Raw genomic sequence first — 15,208 nt, forward strand, 5'->3', positions numbered from 1 at the left:
ATTTTTACCAAATATTTTTCTCTGTTACTAATGGGCAAAGTTCATTATAGATATAATTGTAAGAAGCAAGAATGTTCAGTAAAGTAAAAACTTCAAACACATCACCATCACCAAAATACAATTTTGTCATGACTCCATTTGTGTCCTTTGTTTAATATGCACATAGACCAAGGTGAGCGACACAGGCTCTTTAGAGCCTCTAGTTTTGTTGTTGAGACTGCAATTTTTTTTTTTTATTGATCTTTTTGGTGTACAGTGCATACATACATTTTTACAATACTTAAGTGAATAACATGATATTGTTATGGCATTGTTATACTATTGTAACGTGTAACCAGGCGTTTATATCTCAAACGTCTGTTCCAGTCAATACTTGGATTCAAGTTGTCCACAAACAATACGGCAATACTAAAAACTACAACTATCTATGTTATACACAATGAACCAAAATACATACACGGGTTCTTTGCCGATACAAAGTAAATATGAACTCTTATATATACAAGTTTATACAATATAACAGCCTGTCCTCCTAATGGGACGTTATGCCACTATAAGACAATGTGGCTGGTACAGCTTGTCCTCTGAATGGGACAGTCTGTTACTACTAGACAGTGCAGCCTGGCCTGGTACAACTTGTCCTCCAAGAGGGACAGTCTGTCACTAACAGACAGTGCGGGCTGGTACAGCTTGTCCTGAGAGTGGGATAGTCTGTCACTACCAGACAGTGCGGGCTGGTACAGCCTGTCCTCCGAGTGGGACAGTCTGCTATGTCAATCCTGTCAACGTGTACGTCCACTTTGTACCCAGTACAAAGTGTCCTCTGAATATCAAGGCTCTTTTAGCCCTTAATATATCCGACGTACGCTTGGTTGAAGGATGACAGCTCATCGACAGCCAACAGACAGCCTCAAGTGCCGTTTCTCATCTCTTATATATCCGTGGTTGATACCACTATTTACTTGATAGGGGTGTTCTCTAAATGTTACCCTTACGGAGCATTTAACTTTCGACCCAGCCACTAGTTTTCCCGCCAAACGTCTAAGTCCACAAAACGCTTCTTTCTGCACTAAGATTCTACTCAACTGTAACCTTAACGACTAATAAACATTACACTATTGATATTTTACGAATAAGACATAGTAAAAATTTACAAGTAAATGATGTGAAAACTCAGTATAGATTACTTTGGAATACATTAAATATATATGATCATATCAAAAATAAATTTAATTAAATAACTTCCATAAATCCCCCCCCATCTGTCGACACATGACTCGCGTTTATCTTTAGAAAGATATAAATATTTTAATATCTCCAGCCGTCTTTTCAAAAATTTATGAAACGCTTGCAGTTGATGTAATACTTTGCCTGTAGAATACAATAACTTTTGTTGCAGAAAGCTCGACATAGGGATAAGTGATCCAGCGGCTGCGACATTAGCTAACTTCTTAAAAGCTTTATATTTTAGAAGGTGGAAGACCTGGATGATTCATACTTTGTATATGGATGTCTCATGTAACGAAGTTTTCATCAGTCACATGTCCAATGTTCTTGACCTTATATAAATGGTTCAGTGACTACTTGAAAAAAAAGTTAAGATTTTTTGTAATGTTAAATTCTCTCTTATTATAAGTAATAGGATAACTATATTTGGTATGTGCATACCTTGCAAGGTCCTCAAGCCCGTCAGACAGTTTTCACTTGACCTCGACCTCATTTCATGGATCAGTGAACAAGGTTAAGTTTTGGTGGTCAAGTCCATATTTCAGATACTATAAGCAATATGTCTAGTACATTCAGTGTATGGAATGATTGTCAGGTGAACATGTCCGGTCAAGTCCGTATCTCAGATACTATAAGCAATATGTCTAGTACATTCAGTGTATGGAATGATTGTAAGGTGAACATGTCCAACTGGCAGGTGTCATCTGACCTTGACCTCATTTTCATGGTTCAGTAGTTATAGTTAAGTTTTTGTGTTTTGGTCTGTTTTTCTTATACTGTATGCAATAGGTCTACTAAATTTGGTGTATGGAATGATTGTAAGGTGTACATGTCTAGCTGGCAGGTGTCATCTGACCTTGACCTCATTTTCATAGTTCACTGGTCAAAACTAAGTTTTTGAGTTTTGGTCTTTTTTCTTATACTATATGCAATAGGTCAACTATATTTGGTGTATGGAAATATTTTATGATCTATATGTAAGTTGCACAGGTTTTATTTGACCTTGACTTCATTTTCATGGTTCATTGCTTAGTGTTTGTGTATAAGCAATAGGTCAACTATATTTGTTGTATGAAAGAATTGTTAGCTGTACTTGCCTGCCTGGCATGGTTCATCTGACCTTATCCTCATTTTCATGATTCATTGGTCAATGTTTAGTTTTCTTGGTTAATGTTAAGTTTATGTGACAGTTGTAATAAAGCTTTATATGTAGGACTATCAACATAATATCAATGATTAGTAAAGAAGGCGAGACATTTCAGAGTGTGCACTCGTGTTATCACATTATATTTGAGTGATAGAACCATTTGATATAAGATCTGACATGGATTAGTTCATTTCTCAGATACATATAAACAATAGTTCAACTATATTTGGTATTTAAATTGATTATATGGTGTACATAACTTACTGGGTTCATTCAAGTTAGACCTCTTTTTTGTGGTCAATGTATAGGATTGATGGTTTGTTATATCTCTCAGATACTATAAGCAACAGATCAAGAATATTTGGTGTATGGAAGTATCCTAAGGTGTACAGGTGTCTGGCAGGGTTTTGTCTGATCCTGACCTCATTTTCATGGTAAATTGGTCAGATGTTATGATTTTGGGTTCATGTTTTTTTTTTTCTTATCGCAGGAATAGATTACCTAAGCCGTATTTGGCACAACTTTTTAGAATTGTGGGTCATAAATGCTCTTCAACTATGTATTTGTTTGGCTTCATTACTTTTTTGATCTGAGCATCACTGATGATTCTTATGTAGACGAAACGCACGTATGGTGTATTAAATTATAATCCTGGTACCATTGATAACTATTTATAAGATACAGTAAACAATAGGTTAATCATTATTGGTGTAAAGATTAATTATAAGATGTGCATGTCTGTCAATCCTATCCCCCTTCTAAAGCTGCCTCTGATGGTGCATATTATGGATGATATGATGTTACTTGGATGTTTATACCCTGGTTTGTACTAGACTGACACAGAATCAAATTTGGAACATCCTTCTATATGCCAACCAGGCTTTGCTTTTAATTCTAAATGCTGCATTCTTGGCAGAGAAGCAACAATTACCAACTTTACAATTTCAACTGAGGATAAAATTCAGGGCCTCCCAACACTTGGAGCTATTTCAAAATGTCAAGGCAGCTCTTCCATTTACAAAAATCATGTTTGGCTATGGTCAATTTTATGTACCACCACAGTCGGCAGACTTTTCTGAGGGTGCATAAAAAAGCCTATCACATCTAGTGCAAAGCAGGGTTAACATAACATAAACATGTTCTAGTCCTGATATACTACATATAATTACTATTTGACCTCAAACACCAATCCATCATTCTCACATCAAGCAATAGATAGATCAGGATGAAAACATGGATCATAAGTGTTTCTTGTATCTTGTTTTATATAGATTACATCATTGGTTTTCCTGTTTGAATTGTTTTACACTAGTAATTTTTGTGGCCTTTTATAGAATGCTGTTTAGAGTGCGATAAAGCGTGTTTAAGGGGGTTCGCGGGTCTAAATCATTTATATAGGATTTCTCTATATTTTTCTAGAAATGAACTTTATCTTATGGTTACTAGAAAAATAAAATAAAAAAGTGGGGTCACCGTTCATTTGCGCTCACAATCAATTTTTTCTGTTGAAGTAATAGGAGAAATAAAGGTAATATCGAAAAAAAAGAAAGAAATTTATTACAGAAATCGCTCAAATTTTACAATAATTTAGTTTAAGTACAGCTTATATGGAAATTATATTAAAAAACATAGGTCACCGATGAGTTAAAAAAGATATTTCAATTTTAAAGCCAAAAAATGGCATTTTTCCACCAAAGGGAGATAATTTGGAACTTTTTCAATGATGTATACATTTTAAAAGTCATCTTGGGCCAACACGAATTGTTTGTTTTTAATGATTTTTGTACCATATGATAAGTAACAACTACAAAAGGTAACAAATAAAATTTGAAATGAAAAAACAAATGTTTATTTTTTTTCTAAAATTTTTATACCCTCGAGCCTCCTTAAGGCTGCATTTGACCTATAATTATTTACTTTTTACACATTGTAACTTGGATGGAGAGTTTTCTCATTAGCATTCATACCACATCTTCTTTTTTTATAATGTGACATGAATATGACTTTGGCTTTGTAGTAAACTAATACATTGAGCCACATTTTGACAAGTCTTTGCTATTTCTAGTGCTCATAAAAAATGCATGGTTTCAAAATAAACAGACTGAACTTCAAAAATTTAATATTTATTGGACGGATTAAATTTGTAAAGAAAACAATAGGTAATTTTAAACAGTGATTGAACCAATAAGTTATATCACATTTTTTTTCAGAACTGCATCACTAACAATTTTAAATGTTAGATAAATTCCTAAAATTTATTCTTATAAAATCTCCTTAATTATATTAAACTTTCACATATTCCAATTTCATAAACCTTAAACAATGGCAGTAAATATAAAACAAATATTTCATAAACATCACAGATAGTTTTTATAAATATAATTTTCCCTCTATAAATGCAAAAGATTTCATAAAAGTTTTTATCACAGTTTCAATGGTGGTCTGTCCTCACTATCTAAAATACATTCAAATACGTTCTCCATTTTGTCAAACATGTCTCCAACAATATAATAAGCCTGAAAAAAAAGACACATTTTAATTAATAAAATAACTAGTTATTTTACCAAGAACAAAAACAGGGACTTGTACGATATATTCATGGTATATAATAAAAAGCTTTTACACGAAAGCAAGATATATCAATGTAATTGAATTAATAAATATCTTTTTCTGATCTTTTTTGGGGTGTTTTTATAAATAACTGTATCTTCTGTTCTCTCTACTGTTTTGGTGTCTTTTTATTATGCATGTTTATTTCTTTTGTACAGAAAGTATCCGAATCACTGTTTTTTATGCAGTTTGTGGTCATTTGCAGGCCAAAAGAAAATTTTCAAGAAATAAGGTCACCAAATTGTAAGTTTTAATCTGTAATGACTTACTAAAATAATTGAAATTTCCAGTTTTCATACTTTTGTGTAATTTAACGATCCAAGGCAGGTTATGCAATATATACCCCATTGTATCATTGGAAAAGAAAGGTTGTACAGTAGATATACAATTTCAATACATGTAACTCTTATAATACCTTGGCTTGTAATTTCTCCTTATATTTTCTATATAAGACTGGATCAGAATCTGGTATTGGGCTCTGTGGTGCACTTGTTGGTGTTTGTGTTCTATTTTGACTTTCAGGCTGTGCCGCTCCCGGTGTTGCAGATCCTCTACTAGGGCCTTTCTTGGCAGGTGGTCCAGGAGTTGTCTTCCCTTTGGGATCTGCCTTACCAGCCTGTGAATTTTTTAATAAATTGATAACAACAAAAACTATTTTGTCAATACAATGACCCTCTTGGTACAGAAAAAGGAAGCTTTTAAATTATATTTTGCCAGCATCATGGAAAAATAGATATATAAAGAATATATATGACTCGAACTGAAACCAATTGTTCTACTATAAAGGAACTGATACAAATTCAAATATTTACTCCTTTTTGTGATGGTACCTTTATTCATGAGATACATTTTTTTTTATCAAATTTGAGGTAACCAGTGCTCAAACTAAAATTGAAATTGAAAAATTAAACAAAATGCATATAAAAAACTGATTTGTTTTGAGCAAATTTAAGAAATTCAGTAACATCAAAACAAAGATAAAATTATGTTCAAACTAAGAAATTGTAATTCATGAATTAAAAGACTTTTCTAACTATTCCAAAGACTTCTAAATAATGAACTCAGTTCATATCATTATAAATCTTTGAGAAATCTCTGTATTGTACATACATCTTTTCCTTTAGCTGGTTTGGCATCCTTGGCAGGAGAAACCTTCTTATCTAATGATGGTGTCTTATTACCCTTGGACTTTGAACCTATGGTAAAATAATGTAACACATTGTAAATGTACTAATAAAGAATTCAGCTTGGTTGGTTAAGTTTCACATCAACCAAGGCATGTTAGTCACTAATTTTTATTACAATCAATTTTAATACTAAAAGAAATGCTGTGGTTTTAATTTCAAGCAGAACAACAGCTATTATAAATATAGTATTTAGGAACCAAATTCATTTCCCCAGAGAATGATTGAATTAAAAAAGATTTCTTTGTTTGTCTTTTTAATTATGAAATACATGAAAATATGATATATTAGAGGAGAGGAATACAATATTGACATTCTATACTGTGGATTCATTCTTATTCATTGGATACACATTTTCGTGGATTTAAATGGTACATATCGACCACGAAATTAAAGTTCAACAAATGTTAAATTTTCTATAGGCTCGTATGCAGAATTTAACAAAAACTACAAAATCAAATGTCCATGTACATGTTTTCCTTAATTCACGAAAATTGGTACCCACAAAGGTAAATGAATCCACAGTAAGTATATTCATCTCAAATGACTTTCGTACCACTTGATAAATAAATATAAACAACATGTGCAAAAACAGAAACAAAATAAAGTATCTTCAAGACAATTTGTATGCTATTCTTCACAACAGATTGTGTGCTGTTAACCACAGAAGTGCAGATTGATTTTATAGTTCATTCATTGAATTATTCCAAGTGTTCAGTTATGTGTATAGAATCTTTGTCAGTGTTCTCATGCTACCACAGTGTGAGGAAGAACAATTTGGACAACTGTGAACTTAACAAACATAGTTTTAAACTAATCTCTGTTGACGTTTGCAAACACGTATATACTTGTCTATGTGTCTCTTCCATAAGTGAAAGACGTAAAAAATATTGAATGTTATTTATCTTGCAATCAGTTACAGTTTTATGTCAAAAACATTTGTTTTGTTTTTTTCCTCTTGCAAAGTCAGTTGATCAATATGGCAAACATATGGACTAACTTTTAACAAGTTTGGTTAACGTTATGAAATCAAATATATTTGTCTATGTGACTTTTCAAACAAGTGAAAAATTTAAAACTCAAGAATGTCATTTGGTTAGAATTTCAGTTTAAGCTCAACAATTTCGTTTGGTTATCTCTGCAATATTGGCTTAGCTTTCTCTATTTAAATAACAAGACACAACAGTATGAATTTATAACAAGTTAATAAAATTTGAACAAGAAATTCCAGAGTAAACTAATACAGCATGCTAATACCCTTAGGCGGGGAGTCAGGTATTGGAGGCAATGATTTTTTTAAAGTTCCAATTGTAGTAGCTGCCACAGTCATACGTCTCTCGCTACCTCTTCTCTCTTTTAATCTTTTTCCTGAATCAAAATGCTTTTATTCTATTTACTTTTTCAAGTATAGGTATTTTTACAATACAGTAAATTAGTTTCCATATTTATATTTTACCCCATAAAAAATTCTCCTATTTGCAGTGTTGTCCACTGAACTCATGAAGTGTGGATAATAAGTAAGACCAAATTATCTTTATCATCTAAACATACTTATAGATTCAGGTATACACTGTATGAGGCGCAATTTTATGAGAGAATTGTGGTAAACAAATTATTCCTATACCCATTCTCAAACAAGAGTGCACACGCTGAAATGTCTCGCCTTCTATACTAATCATTGATATTATGTTGATAGTCCTAAGTATAAAGCTAAGCTTTAATACAACAGTCACATAAACTTAACATTAACCAAGATAACTAAACAAAGACCAATGAATCTTGAAAATGAGGTCAAGGTCAGATGAACCATGCCAGGCAGACATGTACAGCTAACAATGCTTCTATACAACATATATAGTTGACCTATTACTTATAGTTTAAGAAAAATAGACTAAAACACAAAAACTTAACACTGTGCAATGAACCGTGAAAATGAGGTCACGGTCAAATAAAATCTGCGTGACTGACATTAAGATCATAAAATATTTCCATACACCAAATATAGATGACCTATGGCATATAGTATTAGATAAAAAGACCAAAACTCTAAAAACTTAACTTTGACCACTGAACCATGAAAATGAGGTCAAGGTCACATGACATCTGCCCGCTAGATAGGTACACCTTACAATCATTCCATACAACAAATATAGTAGACCTATTGCATATAGTATGAGAAAAACAGACCAAAACACAAAAATTTAACTATAACCACTGAACCATGAAAATGAGGTCAAGGTCAGATGACACCTGCCAGTTGGACATGTACACCTTACAGTCCTTCCATACACCGAATATACTAGCCCTATTGCTTGTAGTATCTGAGATATGGACTTGACCACCAAAACTTAACCTTGTTCACTGATCCATGAAATAAGGTCGAGGTCAAGTGAAAACTGTCTGACAGACATGAGGACCTTTCAAGGTACGCACATATCAAATATAGTTATCCTATTACTTATAATAAGACAGAATTCAACATTACAAAAATCTCAACTTTTTTTTCAAGTGGTCACTGAACCATGAAAATGAGGTCAAGGATATTGGACATGTGACTGACGGAAACTTCGTAACATGAGGCATCTATATACAAAGTATGAAGCATCCAGGTCTTCCACCTTCTAAAATATAAAGCTTTTAAGAAGTTAGCTAACACCGCCGCCGCCGCCAGATCACTATCCCTATGTCGAGCTTTCTGCAACAAAAGTTGCAGGCTCGACAAAAACGTGGCAGCAAACAAGCAATTGATATCATATATACAGCACATTGTAAGTCTTTATCCATTAAACACAAGTATATAAGCGTTAGTAATATATACCAGTACATGCTTGTCTATGTTATAGAAATACCTTTATTACGATTATCTACCAAACAGTTTAAATGAATTGTTTACAGATTTGTAGAGAGTTCATGCTTATAAATATACTATATGTCTTCTAATTTCATATGGTCCTGAGACTCCTGTCTTATTTTAAGAGAGAATATATGTATAACCATACTTCTTAAAAAAAAAATTCTGAAGGATTTTCATTTCAATTTATTATGAAGTACAAGTAACATTTAAAACCATTTTGTACTTATCATTTTTAAAATTATGTTTAAACCTGATATTGTCATAAGCAGATTAATATATCTAAATTATATAGTTTTGTCATTCACATGAGAGAGAAAAAAGAGAATTATTGTTAGTTTCATTATATTAATTGTTTTTCACTTTTTGTTAACACTGAAACAACATTAGATGCTATAAACAAAAAGAAATGTTATATAAAGTAATAATCTTCTCAGAGAAACAGAATTTTCATAGAATTTTTAGACGAAATTTGTAGAACAGAACAAAGCATTTAAACCTAAATCTACTTAAAATAACATAAGTCTAAGAGGAGCTATGAACTGAAGATGGTCATGCCATTTAATGGGAGACAACTCACTATCACTGTCCAAATGGACGGAAGATGTTTCACGAGAATATCCTTCTGTAACTATGATATGCACAATAAAAATGAAAGAAATTTAAGGGTGTTATTAACATTTTAAAAGTTGAAAATCTACATTAATATAGTTTTACAAAGATTATTTTTTTACGACAACAGATGTCTCTATCAAATATTCATTAAAAACTGAAGGAAAATAAGTGTTATTAAAAGAGTAACATTTTTTCAACCTTTGTTAAAATTGACAATAAGATATTTAGATTTGTAAAACAGAATGATGTAAACATATACAATATGATTAAAAGCTAGACTAAGAAAATCCTTTATCTAAATATAAAATATTCCAAGATGGCAGTAACTCTTTATATAATATGTATATGTTTCATAATCCATCAAGCTATTTCCACATGAAGATAATGATAATGTTCAATACACAATTCTGGAAAATGATTATGATATTCTAAAGGACACTTGAGTGCAAATTGCATGTTACTTACTGTCCTCTACTTGATCCAAAGATTCTCTCTCTGGCAGTCCCATCACTTGTCTTATAGCTATCGACTCACTCACTATATTATCTACTGTCTCCAATAATAACTCATACCTAAATTTTAAAAAGTTAAAATTAAAATTATTATATAAACATGGATGTAAAAAATAACTGATACTCTGACAAAAATATAGATAAGAAAAAAATTCTAATGTACATTATTATACTTAATGTCAGTGTCATATTTTGATTGGTTAATACGTGGGAGATAATTTACTCTACTCCCTGGCAAATAATCTGTTAGTTTTCACTTTTATCTAAGGCTCTTACAATGCTTTGTATAAATCTTTTTTGATAGGATTGCTTGGACTATATGACATTTTAGACACATGTGTAGTCATCTCTTACTCAGCTTTATATAAATCTTTTTTGATAGGATTGCTTGGACTATAGGAAATTTTGGACACATGTGTATTCATCTCTTACCCAGCTTTATATAAATCTTTTTTGATAGGATTGCTTGGACTATATGACATTTTGGACACGTGTGTATTCATCTCTTACCCAGCTTTATATAAATCTTTTTTGATATGATTACTTTGACTATAGGACATTTTAAACACATGTGTATTCATCTCTTACCCAGCTTTATATAAATCTTGTTTGATAGGATTGCTTTGACTAAAGGACATTTTAAACACATGTGTATTCATCTCTTACCCAGCTTTATATAAATCTTGTTTGATAGGATTGCTTTGACTATATGACTTTTAAGACACACGTGTATTCATCTCTTACCCAGCTTTATATAAATCTTTTTTGATATGATTACTTGGACTATATGACATTTTGGACACATGTGTATTCATCTCTTACCCAGCTTTATATAAATCTTTTTTGATAGGATTGCTTGGACTATAGGAAATTTTGGACACATGTGTATTCATCTCTTACCCAGCTTTATATAAATCTTTTTTGATAGGATTGCTTGGACTATATGACATTTTGGACACGTGTGTATTCATCTCTTACCCAGCTTTATATAAATCTTTTTTGATATGATTACTTTGACTATAGGACATTTTAAACACATGTGTATTCATCTCTTACCCAGCTTTATATAAATCTTGTTTGATAGGATTGCTTTGACTAAAGGACATTTTAAACACATGTGTATTCATCTCTTACCCAGCTTTATATAAATCTTGTTTGATAGGATTGCTTTGACTATATGACTTTTAAGACACATGTGTATTCATCTCTTACCCAGCTTTATATAAATCTTTTTTGATATGATTACTTGGACTATATGACATTTTGGACACATGTGTATTCATCTCTTACCCAGCTTTATATAATTTTTTTTTGATAGGATTGCTTTGACTATAGGACATTTTGGACACATGTGTAGTCATCTCTTACCCAGCTTTATATAAATCTTTTTTGATAGGATTGCTTGGACTATAGGACATTTTGGACACATGTGTATTCATCTCTTACCCAGCTTTATATAATTTTTTTTTGATAGGATTGCTTGGACTATAGGACATTTTGGACACATGTGTAGTCATCTCTTACCCAGCTTTATATAAATCTTTTTTGATAGGATTGCTTTGACTATAGGACATTTTAGACACATGTGTATTCATCTGGTGGAGGAAGTCTTCCTTTCTCTCATCATCATCATCCATTGCCATCAACTCCTGTAATATAACAAGAATAAGTTATAAACACATATATACAGAATGACATCTGTAGCAAGCACAAAACATATAAAAACTCTTTGATAGCAATGGAAACATGAACAATATTTAATCAAAGTGCTTATCAAGTCTGTACCATATAGTTTTGATTGCATTTTCAAAACAAAAAATACAAAAATCCAAAAGTATTATATGAGTAGCTTTCCAAAGTAAACAGTTCAATACTACAAAATCCAAATAGTATATTATAGAACTTTCTGCATCGCAAAAAACAAACCCTATTTACAAGTAACTATCAAAGTAACATACATCTTTGAGATCTTCCACAGACAAATCCCATTCAATAGCAAATTTCCCTTTAACTTACATCTTTGAGATCTTCCACAGACAAATCCCATATCCTGTCCTCTTTCTCTTCAGGGTTTATTTCAGCATACAACTGTTTCAGTGCCTGGACTGCATCATGTGTGTAGAAAAGCTATTGAGGATATAAAGCACAAATTAAAAATCGCACCAATTCATTGCATAAAAAATAAGATAAAATAAAATAAGATCTGAGCAAATTATAAGTACAAAAACAATAAAGTAGTATTTTTTGGTTAACCAAGATTTGGAATTTTCTGGTTTATACAACAGTAAAAAAAGTAACCTAAAAACTGAGTTAATATAACATTATATATCATAGCATTCCTACTAACAGGGAATCTAAAACTAAATGAAATGTCACCAATGACTCACAGAAAATAGAAGTTTGAAATATATTTTAGTAAGAGATATTATGAAAGTGGCATTAAACACCAATGATCAATAAATCAATCAATTTTAATCATCATAAGTATGTTACAAGTTCAATATTCAGTACTGACTTTTTGAATTGTTTTCCTAAAACTAGACACAATTTGTGTAATAATGTTATACCTTAGGATTATTCCTAGAGAATATTTCCTCTTCAGTTATATAAGCATCTACAGGTGACGGTGGTCTATCTTGTATCTTGATACCATTGATGATATTATGGAGAATATTTCTCACAATCTGCTCAGCCTGTTTCTGTTGTAAATCTCTCTGTAAGATGATAAAGTTATTAAGAACAACAATTTTAGATTGTATAATGCGGTGCATTCAAGTCAAACCTGTAAGCATCATAAAGTTATTTAAATTCTAATTTGTCAAAAATAAAATTAAAGTTGATTTGTTATTCACAACAAGACACATAAAAATAAGCAATTAGTAGTGGCAGATATAAATAAATATAAACATATAACACTTCACGAAAAACATGATATTTTAAGTACTGGTGAAAAAAATTCCATTGGCTATTCTTTATAATATGATAGTACATTGTATTGCACAAAAAAGTGGCATTTGTCAATTTTAAGAAATGATTGACCTGTAGTGGTTAAATTGGCTACAAATGTCATTGGTCTCTTATGGGAAGTTTTCTCAATGGCATTCATACCATGCATCCTTATTTTCAAATTAGCCCCCCCCCCCCCCCCCCCCGCAAGATATAAGCTGGTATCCATAATTTCTGGCTTTAGGTATCAGTATATTGGTCAAATAGAACAGGTCTTTGCCTTGAATCCAGCTGACAACAGTTTATTACATTTCATAATAAAAAGAACTTTTCAATAACAAACATTGCTTTTAACTGTAATTTTTCATTTTTTTTCAAATACCTCAAGTTGTTCTCTTTCCTTTTGGAATTTATCTTCCTGTAAGGCAATACCCCTTAATGTTACTATTAATGATGCCCCTCCACATAACACTGGGCGGGTCTCAAATTTCCACTGTTCGGTGAATACACCGGCATTGGGGGATTTGAAAACAAATGGAAACTTCATTGTTTCTCCTGGTAGAATCACACCTGTAAGACAAAACACATTGTGAAAGGAACAACAGCTTTTACAGTTTCTGGGTAAATCATATGTACTTTTCATAGGCAAAGCTTTCAAAACATATAATTTTAATTTATATCTGAAGGATATGGGAAATATCATAATACTTAAATCTGGTACAAACTACATACTTGTACCTGCATTATTTAATTGGAATCCTTCTTATATCTTCTGGATATGATGAAAAACACAATGTGCTTAAATCTGCTAGAACTAATGGGAAACACCATGTACTTATATTAGAAGGATTTTATGGGAAACACTTATGTACTTATAAGTTAAGTGTATAGAGTTACATAAAACATATATTTGTATCAAATTAGAAACTTTAAATCCTTTAAAAGATTAGACAAGTAAAATTAAACAATTGAAACATAAATTTCAAAACTTGATTTCTGTACAATAACTTTATTATTGTTATTTTTATCATAAAATTGATAATACAAATGTACAAGAGTCCTGGCTAAGTGTGAGATTGCCTTAAAATAGAAACCATCTAAAAAAACAATAATAGTACCTACCACTACTGTTATTAAAATAGAATCTCTGAACCTGCTGGTGTACCAAATCAAAGGGGTTATCTTTAGGTAGTTTCTGGAAAAAAAGAAAATGCTTGGTATAAAATACTACAAATTGGTCAATTAAAATTCCACCACTAAATTCATAAAATCATGCTTTACTGTTCAAAAGTATAGTGACCTGAAACAATAAGGTCAAGTTCCATATATATGACAAATGGATTTTTTTTTTCATTTGGAAATTTTTTCAGCTTTAAACGCTTTTTAAATATTATCTGTCAACCCAACAAGTGATTCATGGCAATCATCATCACAAATAAAGTGATAATTACAAATATTTGTTCATTGATGAATAAAATTTTCCTTCCTTTTTTTCAAACAATGTAAACACTGTTTATGTTCGTTTTGATTTGAAAATGATAAATTGTATATCAACTTCAATTCAATTCAAAGCTTTATTTATAGTCGGCATGTTACATAACAAATAAACATAAGCTCTCTGAGCTTTTATAACCTGTTAATGAGAAATAACATGTGCAGAAAATAAAATCAATAATAAATGTTTAAGGCAAAAATGTCTGGGGATTTCAATTCCAATTTGAACAAAAAGCCTCTTTCAACAAACTAATAACAAAATAAACATCAAATTTTCAAACAACAAAAAAGGAACAAAATCTGAAATATAATATCAATAACAAATGTACCATATCAAAATAATCTTCTTTTGAAGCTTTCTAAAAGAGAAAATTACAAATAAGTCTTTTAAAATGCTGAAAATATAATTATGTAAAACATAATAAGAAGACATTGCTGTGTGTCTCTGTAACGCATTGCTCATTAATGGTACTGAAAAAGATATTTTTTTTACATATAATGAAATATTAATTGAAAAGAAAAATAATTTTAAAAGATAAATGTCTTCTATAGTTCATAGAGCCTCATTTGCAAAAACTAAATTTGTGTGCTATTCTTCACAAGAAAACAGCGAAAAATGGCT

At 31.2% G+C, this 15,208-nt stretch overlaps 1 protein-coding gene across 22 annotated transcripts in view; it reads right to left on the reverse strand.

Annotated features, from left to right (window-relative positions):
- Nucleotides 1-4,481: 4,481 nt before the first annotated feature.
- LOC139517653 (MYCBP-associated protein-like) overlaps nt 4,482-15,208 on the reverse strand; it is a 58,622-nt gene continuing 47,895 nt past the window's right edge. For 5 of the 22 annotated variants that reach the window (XM_071308956.1, XM_071308998.1, XM_071308933.1 and 2 more), the window contains 11 exons: nt 14,916-14,945; nt 14,215-14,287; nt 13,475-13,662; nt 12,714-12,860; nt 12,163-12,273; nt 11,671-11,795; nt 10,100-10,206; nt 7,426-7,536; nt 6,095-6,180; nt 5,400-5,600; nt 4,482-4,890 (listed from right to left, as the gene is read on the reverse strand). In XM_071308956.1, the coding sequence (XP_071165057.1) occupies nt 4,798-4,890; nt 5,400-5,600; nt 6,095-6,180; nt 7,426-7,536; nt 10,100-10,206; nt 11,671-11,795; nt 12,163-12,273; nt 12,714-12,860; nt 13,475-13,662; nt 14,215-14,287; nt 14,916-14,945 (1,272 nt within the window). In that variant the 3' untranslated portion in view covers nt 4,482-4,797. Of the gene's footprint in view, nt 4,891-5,399; nt 5,601-6,094; nt 6,181-7,425; nt 7,537-9,017; nt 9,033-9,599; nt 9,651-10,099; nt 10,207-11,670; nt 11,796-12,162; nt 12,274-12,713; nt 12,861-13,474; nt 13,663-14,214; nt 14,288-14,915; nt 14,946-15,208 lie in introns of all 22 variants that reach the window. The other 17 variants (XM_071309083.1, XM_071309107.1, XM_071309035.1 and 14 more) reach the window with 7 other exon arrangements.

This window comes from Mytilus edulis, chromosome 1 (genome assembly GCF_963676685.1).
Source record: "Mytilus edulis chromosome 1, xbMytEdul2.2, whole genome shotgun sequence".
NCBI lineage: Eukaryota > Metazoa > Mollusca > Bivalvia > Mytilida > Mytilidae > Mytilus > Mytilus edulis.